General features: G+C 42.7%; 1 protein-coding gene across 4 annotated transcripts in view; it reads right to left on the reverse strand.

The window, feature by feature from the left end:
• unc5b (unc-5 netrin receptor B) overlaps positions 1-12447 on the reverse strand; it is a 53162-nt gene that overhangs the window by 15516 nt on the left and 25199 nt on the right. For 3 of the 4 annotated variants that reach the window (XM_012920372.3, XM_012920373.4, XM_004556086.4), the window contains exons 2-5: positions 3442-3672; positions 3007-3150; positions 2507-2610; positions 150-330 (exon numbers count right to left, since the gene is read on the reverse strand). In XM_012920372.3, the coding sequence (XP_012775826.1) occupies positions 150-330; positions 2507-2610; positions 3007-3150; positions 3442-3672 (660 nt within the window). Of the gene's footprint in view, positions 1-149; positions 331-2506; positions 2611-3006; positions 3151-3441; positions 3673-5539; positions 6060-12447 lie in introns of those variants that run through there. The other variant, XM_076891801.1, reaches the window with a different exon arrangement.

Consider the following 12447-nt stretch of genomic DNA (forward strand, 5'->3'; position numbering starts at 1 on the left):
CCAAACAGATGATTCTGATAATGGCTACATGCTGTCACAAGTCGAATTCATAACCAGCATTTCATAGTTTTTTTCTTTAATCCAAAGCAAACCTGTCATTAATGTGAGGAGGTGTGAGGTGTGGAGGGGGTGCGAAACGGATGTGTTACCATAAACAATAAGCGTAGCTGTGCTGCTGCGTCTTTTGGCAACCACATTTCGAGCCACACAGGTGTAGTTAGCCGTGTCCGAAAGTCTGGCCTGCTTGATGATCAGATCGTGATCAATTGTGATCAGAAAATTGGAGTCCTGCGATGGATCAATGACGTCCTCATTTTTCAGCCAGTCAACCTGGAGACAAGCAAGAATAGGCCGACACATACCGCTGAAATAAAGATGAGGAAGCCTCAAAAAGGTTATGAAAGTTATAATTATCCAACATAAAAAAATAAAAAAATAAAATTACAAATCAGGCGCTTCACACTCACAATGAGTAAATATAGAAAACAAGAAATTAGCTCTCACAGTCTCAGATGCTCGATGTTATTTTAGTTTTGACTCAAATGTTCCTTTGGCAGGTATTTTTTTTTCACATAAAATCAGCAGGTGTGCATGCATAAATATGAGTCATCTCACCACGCACAGAGCCATTCAGTAAACACGGTAAACCTGCAGTGTATCAAGCCATCACAACACAAAGTATTGATCAAACATGCAGTCAAAATGTGATTGTTTTTGCCAAGCAAAAACACTAATTTGTTTCTTCTCTCGAAAAATGTCTTTCATTCACTTTTATTTTGACTAATTTTTGCCTTTTTAATGGGCAAAAATCCATAACTAACTGATTACATTAACAAAATTGGTATAATTTTATAATTAAACCAATTTGCTTTTATTTTGAAATTTACGTAACGTGCTTTTTATGTCAAAATTCTCCTGGTTAATAGGTATCTAAAAAGAAAAAGACAGCTTTCACAATACAAATGTGGGTAAAATAAGCAATTCAGATACAAGGTTTTACAGTTAGACTAGCTTGGTGTTAAAACATGACACAAGCATATTTCTTTGCGTGTTTTAGTGACTCTTTTATTGATGGTGTCAAAATGTCAGCATCTCGCCCTTTACTTTCTTTCCTTTTGTTTTATGCTGTTGCAGATTGCACAGCATAAATCTGAAATCAAAACAACACAACACAAAAGGATTTGAGCTGTTTATTGCTCATCAGAATCAAGAAGAAAAATATGAGTGTGAACGTGTTGAAAAGGCTACAGAAGAGGAACAAATTAGCCCCCCTATGAAAAATTCATTCTTTAAAAGTATTGGAAATACCGTGCCGTTAAACAGAGCAAGGAATTTTTTAACACAGCTTTTCCAAACATGCGTGTCTTTGTTTGGATGCTTATAATATTTTACTTTGCACATAAATACGATTTTTATTCAGAAAACACAAAAACTACCAGGGTCAAAATGATTAGCTCTCCCAATGCTAATGGTCAATTGTGCGTCCTTTTTGCTGCATAACAGCCTGCAGCCTGCAGTTCAGATTTCATGGTCTTCTGGCATGGAGCTTCAGTTCACCCCACAGATTTTTCATTAAGATTCAAGTCAGAGTTTTGTGCAGGTCAGTCAGTAACGTTCACTTTGAGCATTTGGAGGTAGTTCTCTTTGAAAGTTTTCTTTCAAAATCTTCACATATCCATTTTTGTTCCTGATTCCTTCCATCTTGTCAGGATTCTTACTTTCAGTCATACTCAAGCATAATACTCCCACCACCATGTTTCACGATGGGGTCACTGCTCTTTGGGTTGTATGTCTCTCCTTTCTTTCTCCAAACATGAGCAGCGCTTCTGCGGTTAAAGCGCTCCAGTTTCATCTCATGTTCCTGACGTCGCTAAATCATTCACTAGTGTCTTGGCAGTTATTCTGGGGTCTTTAGACTCATCTCTCACTACTTTTCTTTCCAGAGCCTTTGAAATCTTTTGCTTCCTGCCTCTCCCAGGCTTGTTCTGTACTGTATGGCTCGCTTTGAATTTCATGATCATACTTCTCCCTCCAGTTCTTGACACTTGGAAATGCTGCGATAACTTTGTAAATCCATCTCCTGCTTTGCGAGCATCAACAACTCTTTTTCTTAAGTCTAAACAGATTTCTTTTGTTTTTGCTGTGATGCTTTCTCAAGTGACAGCTCAAACCCTTGCTGAAGTTTTTATGCTGTGTGTAAATTGGACGATAACCCTTAGTTTTGTAATACGCCTCAATAAAAAGGTCAGTTTTTCAGGAGGCTAATAATCTTGGCTTTTATCACTTTTTTCTGAAATAATTCTGTTATTGTGTGCAAATAGAGATAATTTATGCTCTCTAAAGAGAGCTAGTATGTGTAGAAATGCTGTAATGTTGAAAACCCTATGCTCTTTAAAAAAAAGTCCTTGGTAAAGTTTTGACAAAGACTTTAAAAGTCATAGGGGGGTTACAAATTCAGTCCTCATCTGTAGGTGATGAGAGTGACGGTGGGGAGAAAAGCATTTACCTCGGCAGCAGGCATGCCCTCTGGGGGGCGACACTGCAGCAGCACCTCCTGCTCAAGACGCACCTCCCGCCCCAAAGGCTCCTGTTCAAAGTTTTTTCTCAAGTCTACAGAGGGCGACACACATGCAGTCAGCAGTTAGTGAAGGCTGCCCTGTGACAGCAGAGAGTGACACTCAGTTTATCTCAGCGACACTGCCTGTCACACGCACACACACACACACCAGGCAAAGCCCCCAAAAGCCTCAGTAACTGTGTCATTTTTCCACACTCCAGACTCTCATAAACATGCGACGTGTCAATCACACCGCGCCCCACATTACCACCAGGGATCAAGATGGAGTGTTACGGCAATTTATTTGCATATATACTTAAACTGACGCGTGTGACAAGGAGAAAGTTGAAAACATTTGCCCTTTCGCTGTTTCTCTTCCTCTTGCTCTCTCACTCTGTCTCTCACACGCATACGTGCAGCATGTGCAAACACGCCGCCTTGATACTGACATGCAATGCGAACGTAGGCGCGGCTGCTCTTGGTGGTGCCAGCTGAGCTCCAGGCCACACACTGGCACCAGTAGTCCTCCAGTCCGAACAGCTCCTCCACCTGGGTCCTCGACACTGAGATGTCCACCTCCCGCACCACCAGGCCTGTGCAGAGTGAGAAAAGGAGCGAGAGAGAGAGAGAGAAGAGAGACACGGGAAGAGCAGGAGAGTGAGAGATTAGTGAGGCACATTTTTCACAGTGCATATAAATAATGCATTGGCTGCAGGCCAAAAGCAGTTAACGTGCACATAAAATCCTATAGGAGCTAATGGATTATGTAGTTGAAAATGATGTTAGTAATTGAGGATGATGTTTATGTCTGTAAAATACAAGGTGACATTACTGTGTGTGTATGTGTGTGTGTGTTTACAGTGTGTGAGCGTGCAGGTCTTCACCTGTGATCTGGTCCAGACTCTCTCTAGTGACGTGATCGTTTTGGTTCACCCACTCTCCGTTACATTTGAAGTAGATTTGGGTGGCGGGTGACGCCCGGCAGCGCAGCTGGACTGGACGGTTCTTCACTATGAAAGCATCCTCGGGTTCTAGCAGGAATTCCGGGAGAGGTTCTGCCGGCGCTGACGGGAAGGAGTCAGGAAGAACCTCGGCCTCGCTGTAGTCGCTGCTCTCTGGAGAAAAAAAAAAAAAAAAGGGGGGGGGGGGGGGGGGGGGATTAGAAATTATTTACCGACCTGACAAAAGAGCAGTGCAGTGAATCTGATCTATGGCAAATCTGCGACTTCTCCTGGTCGCTGACCTCACTGACGAGGAGGTATGGAAAAAGCAAAATGCCAAATTTGTCCATATCACTAACCTATCACACATCGAAAGGGAGAAAATGTCTGTATGACAGCTTATTTTGTGTGCCCCTCTCAAGCTTCGGGGGAAAGCCACTCTGTAAGTGCATTTCAAGAAGACATTTAAGGTGCTGATAGTTTGTACCATCATGGAAGAAGTACAGTGACATTTTTGCCTCCCTGTATAACCAGCAATCTGGACAAGGCAGACCCCCTGCTCTAGTTTCTCTGGAAGAGTCTGTGCTTCTCAGCTGGAGCAGAGAGCCGCTGACCTTCTGCGGGTCAGTCCTGTTGATCGCACATTATCCCATGACATTTTCGATGTGACACGTCCGTCTTGGAAAAGCTGTCAAAAGCTTTTCCTGGCAGGAAGGACACAGTCTTTCTGACCTCTTTTGTCAGACGCGGTACTCTAATGATGATGAGTAGATCCCAAGCAGTATATCAATGATGTTTATTGCAGAAGACAGATTTGTGTATATGGACTGATAATGCGTGACAAAATGCGTGCTATACAGATAAATAGGAAAAGTTGTGACAGTAGTCAAAATAAATAAAATGGCCTGGACAGCTTCAAGAATATTACAATAATGTATAAAAATAAACCGTGCTGCAACTCATATATGTATTACATGAACTCTACCCTTGTGTGCACGAGTGTGTAGGTGCACAGGTGGACTGGAAAAGACCGCGTGACAGCACGGCAGGGATATAAGGGTCTGCTTTGAACATGAAAAGTTAGCACAAAAGTAGCACATACATAAAAAGTGTAGGCATACTTTGAAAGCTGCAATAGGTCAGCTGCTCCAAATGTTCTCTCGTTTTGTTGAACAGCTACACACAGGTGACTAATGAAAGGCAAAACAAATAAAAACTGTTGGGACACTGAACAGCTTCGGTGCATTTTGGCATTTGGGCTACAAGTGCCTCAAACATTTTCCCAAAATATAGTCGCTCATTTGGTATTTTGTTGATGATTCACGTCAGCTTATCTCTCACCAAAACATTCAAAGACCCCTTTAGATGAGAGCCCCTGGGAGGTCAGACACACTGCAATTTAAGCACCACCAGCAAGTAGAAAAACTCTGCAAACGCTCAAAAACCAGAATGGCGGTGATTTGGGGAAGACAATAATGTGACAATAAAAGCTGCAAAAGTGACAGAAACTGAGACTTTTGTAAGGATGAAAAAGCTGCAGGGAATGTGTGTTCTCATCACATGATAATAATCACAATGGTAAATGGACTGGGTCTTATATAGTGCTTCTTCAGAGTTTTTTTGATTAAATGTTTTACTTCCATTGTCTGTTTTGCATTCATTTAAAGTGTTTTACTATTTGCTTGTGTTTTCTTAAGTTGCAGTGTGTTTGACCTCTCAGGGCCTCTGTAGCACTGTCATTTTGGAACAGACCACTACCATCAGTCTAAAAATGACTAGTCATAGCCTAAAGATGACAATTTATACTCATTTGCAGGGACCCTTCTCTATAAGGGGATAATTTGACCTGAATTGAAGCAGGAAAATGGCCCTCATGGCATAACAGCCATTGGATCCCCTCATTGTAGAGATGAGGAGTCCAGGTTTTCCTTTAATTTTGCCCCACTCTATCATACTGGTCCCATCCCTTGCATTTCTGAGGAATACAGGTTCTTATAAATTTTTAATATGTCTGACTTTACAGCAGAAAACTTGTTTTTACCTGGTTGTAAAAATGATGTGGAGTCAATGAGCATTAACGTGAAGAAGATTTACATTTTCTCCAGTCAGGATAATCCAAAAGCTAAAGGCATATCGAACTCGGTGCGCTGTCTTCACTTCACATGTATGCCTACAGATGAATTCACATATGTGGGAGCCGCTCACTGGAAATTGTGCTTTTCCTACACTACAGCCTTACAGCCTTGCAGTTCTCAAATCTCATCCTCTATATTCAGAATGGCTAAAACAAAAGAGAGAGAGAGAGAGAGAGATGCGTGAGCAAATTCAGCTGCTTTTAAACTACGAGATTTAAACAAGGCAGATTTGCAGTGTTCAGTTTTCAAAATGTATCAAGCCTCAACCTGATCAGGTATTCTACAACCAGGGAACAAGAGAAAGTACTTAGAAAGATACCATCTCCTATTTTAGGAAAGTGAGCACTTGCCCACTCTCATCCCACTGTTCCCCTTGACAGATTCTGTCTGAGACATTAGGGAAAGCAAAGCAGAGCGCAGAGCTCGCAGAGGAAGCAGGAGAGAAAAATTGTAGCAGGATTGAAACCAAGGCCAACGAGGATTTATGGTATTCAGGAGGCTGTACCATCTTCAAGTAAAGTCACATCTATATGACTATAAAAGGTCTAGCTGAGGTAAAAGTAGAATTACCAACAACTGAGGGCTAGCCAGAGACAAGAAATCCATCAGCTGCTCAAGGCATTACAGCGATCCAGGATAGATCGCTGTTTTGGAGCGTCTTGTTTTTGACTCTTTTCTCTCTCCCACGCAAACACTTCATTGTTCCAGTCACTGCAATCACCTGTGACCTTAAACTGAACCCTCACCTTTTAACCCACCCAGACCTCGGCAGTGTACAGTAAAAGCAGAAATGCTGACGGTGATGATGAGCTCAACGTGATCAATAAAGGTTTTCAAATACTTTTTTTCTGTTTCACTGAGCATTAATGCATCGTAAACGATCCAGCTAGCCACCAGTGCAATATTTGTGTCAGTGATGGACACCTTAAAACTAAATTTTACTTTAGTTCAACGAGAGTGGCTTCATCATACTAGACTTTTTTTTTTCTAAATGCCAAGGGCGATCCTCAAGGAGTTTCCGAGGAATACAGCGAAACAAATAGAAACACAGGAACAAACACCCACTTGTTCCTTAGAGCAGGTGTTCGCACTTTTACGTCACTTATATACGCTCAATTAAGCATGCACAATGCTGAGGATACCAGCAGGTAAACACAAACAATTATGAATAATGGAAGTTAACACATCAGAACGTGATGCTTAACCATGAACATGAATCGCATTCATTGGCATGCCTCTCTCCCTCTCTCGGTTCCTCTCTCCCTGCTAAGCTGTCGCCTCCAGTCCCTCAAACTTTGTATTCTCTGTCAATAACCAATTGTGTCGCCCCTCCCCGCCCCACTCCCCCGCTCTTTTCCCTTTGTCCGGCATTGATCGTTCTGTGTTCAAACATCGGCTGAAAACACAGCCTGTCACTCTTCAGGCGCGATGAGAGGGGGCACGGAGAGAGAAGGAGGAAAGGCAGAAAAAGAACGGTTGCAGAAAGACAAACAAAAGAGAGGCGGCGGTTCAGCCGGAGACAGAATGGAAGGAGAGCACTGCGTATTTGGATAAACCTCCCTCTCTGTGCCGTGTCTGTGTGTGTGCGCGCGTGTGCGCTCTGAGGCCTGCAGAGAGGCACAGTTTAATTAAAACACTTTTAGATGACAGAGGAAGGAGACGGACAGACAGACACCCTTTTTCTCCCCTGCATCTCTGTCTGGGATAATGGAGCTAGGGGTTTAAAGTAGAACCTGTGTTTTTGGGCCACCATACAAACATCCATCAGAGCTCAGCAGCTGGCAATTTGTGCGGAATGGAGGAGCCTTAAAGACAAGAACTCCTCACCGTGCAGCACAGCAAGTCTTTTATTACTCTAATGACAGACAGCAGACAGCTAGACAGCAAACACAGGCTTCTGGGTATTCCTTTCTAGAGCACACAATTGTGTGAACACATAGGCACAAGTAGACCCAGACACTAGATGACAACCTATAGTTATACAGAGCATTCTCAACCACTCTTATTCATGCATGCTGAACTCATCTGCAAATGAAGGAGTCCCCTCCTTCACGTTTGACTGTGTGGTGAAGTGCAGAGCTTCAGTTCGCCGTAACGGAGAGTTGAAGTGACAGTGGTCACTTCAAGGCAGGACTGCGTGGGAGAAAGACAGAGGGCGTCTGGACAGGGGTGACAGGATGGGAAGACAAGAGAGCTGGCCAAAGACAGGTCAAGAGACACTCAAAGCCAAGTGGTGAGCAGAGAGACAATAAGGCACGCGCGCACACACACACACACACACACACAAATTCACACACACTGGACAGCTATAATAACTGGCAAGGGAAATGAATCACAGCAATGTCTGTCTTTGTCTAAGCCTGTGAAACTCTCTGTTGTTCTCTCTGCCCTCTCTTTTCTTTTGCTCCTCATTCTCTCTCTGTCTGTCTGTCTGTCTGTCTCTCTCTCCCTCTCTCTCACACACACACACACACACACACACACACACACACACACACACACACGAATGACTGTAATTTTCTTAGCCCCAGCGCCTCTAGCCAGAGTGGAGTCTAAAGCATCTGTACTTTATCATTACCTTTACAGAGTTAGTCATTACTGTCCCCTTCAGTGCCCTCACTATCCCAACACTGCACTCAGAAGTAGGGGAAAAGCAAGCATGAGAGAATAAAGCACAGGAGGAAGAGTACTTTGAAGAGGTCGAGCGACAGAGAAATACTACAAAAGAGACGGGGTTAAGTTGTGTTTGGCAAAATCATGAAGTTTTTATTTTTTTTATAGAAAAAAATATGAGTTATATCAGAAACAATCGGCGGTGCAGCATCCCATTGCCTCGTATATGACGTGGCAATGCTTTCCTTCTTGCCCTCCCCTGACTCCAGTCTTCCTTCCCTCTTGCCTCCTGGATTCAAAGCACTTTGCTCTGTCCATTCAACTTCAAATGACATCTTACTTTAATGAAAAATACACATGCAAAGAAAACATGGGCCCAACTACGAAGCACAACCAACCCCAGTGCTGGGTGCTGTACTGGATGCAGCAGCACACCAGCCAGTAATTTCATGCATGATATGAATTTTTCAAATGCTGCTAAACCGGTAAACAGACAAAAATACCCACTGTGGCTTTTCAGCGTGTTTGAATGTGTTTTATTATTGGCCACCAGGCAACATATGGAGAAGGAACCTGTAAGAAATGGGCCCCTTGTTACTCATTCTCCTAAACATTTGATGCAAAATATTAATATAAGACACGATTTATTCGTTCTGACGCTAAATCTCTTCAGCGAGGCAAACATTATGGTGCTGGCCAGATAGGACCAAAAGCAACTTGGACAGGAGCTGCGTATGGTGTTTAAAATTTTATCAGTTTTAAATAATCTGACTCGTTTTGCTGTCACTTCTGGTCACTCTGCTTGGCTTTCATTGGAGGCGGAGATCAGACCCTACACACACAATCTCAGGGAAACAGGTGAGGCAAAGATACTCAAGGCTAACAGGTGTTTTTTCTCCCAGCCACGGCTTCATTTGTGGCACAGAGTTTGGAAGAATATGTCTCAAGGCAGCACTTCACAGCTCTGCTGTGGAAACATTAACACTAACGAGCCAGATGTTGACTTTGATTACAAACAGTGGGAACAAGAAGTGGCATTACATCTAACCGAAAAGCACAACAGGCAGCCTGTTAAGGACCGACTTCATAGCCCCGTACAAAATATTACAGGTTTTGTTAACAGAGCCTAAGAGTAGGGGTCGCTGTGGCCCAGGAGGCAGAGCTGATCAACTGCTCGTTGAAAGGTCAGCGGTTTGATCCACAGTACACGCTGAAGTGTCCTGAGGCAGGATATAAATTGCCGCCAATGCATCCGACTCAACGTGTGTGATAGGTAAAAGCACTCGAAGGCACAGGATAAAGTGCAGTGCGAATGTGTGTGTGCGTGTGAATGGCTGATTGTGGCTTTGAGTGCTCAGTAAGAGTAGGGAAGTACTCCATAAGTACTATTCCTGTTTATTGTTTTGGTGTTGTTGTCTTGTTTTATTTCCTTTTTATGACAACATAGTTTTTTATTATCTATATACTACTGTAAGAGGAACCAGCCACTGCAAAATGACATATGTAAAAATATGAAAGTGGCAGAATGTTAAAACATATTACATATTATCACTGTCTGGTTCTACTCAGCCCACTGAGGTCAAACAGCTGTGAGGACAGATGGTCAAATGTGACAACACTGCTTATGACTAAGAAAACAAGACCAATTAATACAGTGATCAACAGCCATTATGCAACATTGACGTTATACATCATCCTCACCCTATCCACCTCATTATCATCATTCTTGAGAGGAAGCCCCGGGGTGCAAGTTGCACACACTACACAGAGGCAGGTTGAAAGAGACAGAGATTGATGGAGGAAGACAGTCTCTCCTTGCCTTCCTTAAAGGACAATTACATTGAGTGATTGATATTCAGCCTGACCTCATCCTCATCAGCTTGAAAAAAATCGTACAAGAGGAGAGAAAAGAAACCAGGGAGGAGGTAAAAAAGATAAAGTGAAGAGATGTGAAGACTGGAAAGAAGCATGTGTGGAGACTTAGAAGGATCTGATGGAGAATCACTGCACGTGTGAGTGGGGCAGTCACAGTGTGTGTGTATTTTGGCGTCAAGCAGGGCACAAGGCGACATGAGTACAGGTTGGAGCGACACAGCATCGCTTCTCACATCAACAAAGGCAGACGGAGTGTGAGGAGTCATGCGGTTCACCCATCTGACCGAACACGCACACACTCGCAGAAACGCTTACAACATAAGCAGCCCCTTTGAGCGCAGACAGGGGGCAAAATTGGTCATCTTTTAATAGGAAATGTCATTAATTCACCAGTGACTAACAGTGCCATTATTTTCATTTCATCACGATTGCTGTGAGTCGTCAGGAGGCAGGAAGCAGAATTTGATTTCCTGCTAAGAGCACCACAGCTCCAACTCTGTGTGCTCTCTCATCAAGTCTTCCAAATGTTGGCCTTGAAAGCTCTTGTTTGGGTATTTTGATACTGCCACCAAGATGTGAACCTGCAGCGGCTTCACATGTCTCTGCAGCCCGCTTCTTTGTACTCACCATGGTGACTCTCTAACTAACAGACTTCCTCTCTCGCACCAGCAGGCACACGAACTCCCCTTCATGTGCTTCATGATTACTAGCGGCGACAGCGCGGCTGGTATGGCTTTCACCTTGCGAGCATTCGTGAGTGTTTGTCATCCCGGCAAAATACGGTCATAGCAATACTATAGCAGAAAATTGAGATAGATAGATAGATGAAACTTTATTAATCCCTCGGGTGGGTTCCTCTGGGAAATTCAGTTTCCAGTAGCAAAGCACCAAAAGAAGTTGCATGTTACATATGTGTTACATATGTATATGTGTTTTAAAGCACTACGGGAGGTGTTTGTAGGTTATGCGATTTTGTGAACACAATAGTGCCTCAGCCATGCAAGAGAGAGTAATTTCTTGCAATTTGCATACTGAAATACTCTAAAGTTGGTAAAAAAAAAAGAAAAGAAAAGAAAAAGAAACCAGTTACATATTGTAATTTGTGTAATTAGCTTCAATCTTTTTAAAGAATCTCTACAGTCTGCTCTGTTAAAAGTGGAACTGCCACCTTTCTTTTGTTAAACAATTAGCTAGTAGAGACTGAAAATACTAGTTTTTGTCAAATATTGACCAATTAAAAGCTTTTTAAAGAACACAAAACACATAAATGTGCTTATATATTTTCCTACTCACTAAACCTTACTTCGGGGAGCCTATCCCAGCTGACATGGGGCTATCTAACAGAGAGACAGACAACCATTCGCACGCACATTCATTCCTACGACTGTTCTAACTGCATATCTTTAGACTTGCGAGGAAGAGTACCCAGAGTGCACCCACGTAAACACAGGGAGCACATACAAACTCACACAGAAATGCCCCGACCCGATGATGGAATTTCCTCTGACCTTCTTGCAAGGTCTTTGGGAAAAAGCAGGGCTAACCACTGTGCTGCCCCCTGAGTAAAGAACCTCAGCCACAAAATATATCTAAAAGCTGAAGAGACGACCGCATTTGATAGCCTAGAAGCCAAATTCACAGAAAGACCTGCAGCTAACTTTAGCACATCTGTTGCCAGCGAATAAGAAGTTGAATTCAAGGATGATGATTGCGAAACCTTCCATTAGATGTTGAGAGCTTCTTCTTGAGGTAATTAGGCAGCTGGGTAAGTTGTTGTCACAGAAACAGGGCTTTTTCACAGTGTTGGTTGACATTTTAACTTTTTATCAGCTATTTACAATACACAATAAATGTTGCATTAGGCAAACACAGTAATAGTGATATTAGTGTCACGGACATTGTCAAACAGTGACCACAGCAGCTGATGTGTTGTGCAGAAGTTGTAAACCTGAAAAGCATGGGCTCATTTTGTAAAAGAAGTTTTTGAATTGTGCTATACACCTCTGAATAGGTCCATATATGCCATAGTTTGCTGCTCCATTGTTCCAACATGAATGATAAGGCAAATTTCAGCTGTAATTTTTCACATATTAGCTATGCTAGCTGCTATATTTGTAAGTTACTTCACAGGACTTTGGTGTGAGAGAACTTGCCCAACATTAAAACCTCTTTTAGATTGCTTTCAAATATAAAGATGTGTTTAGTTTTGTATAAAAGTTGTGACAGCAGTTTTACGAATCTGACAATGAACCACGAGGAACATTAATGTAAAAGTAACTTATGAGTAAAATGACAGAAATCTGTTTCTGTCAGACCCATGATGCCG

The sequence above is a fragment of the Maylandia zebra genome, linkage group LG13 (genome assembly GCF_041146795.1).
Source record: "Maylandia zebra isolate NMK-2024a linkage group LG13, Mzebra_GT3a, whole genome shotgun sequence".
Taxonomy (NCBI): domain Eukaryota; kingdom Metazoa; phylum Chordata; class Actinopteri; order Cichliformes; family Cichlidae; genus Maylandia; species Maylandia zebra.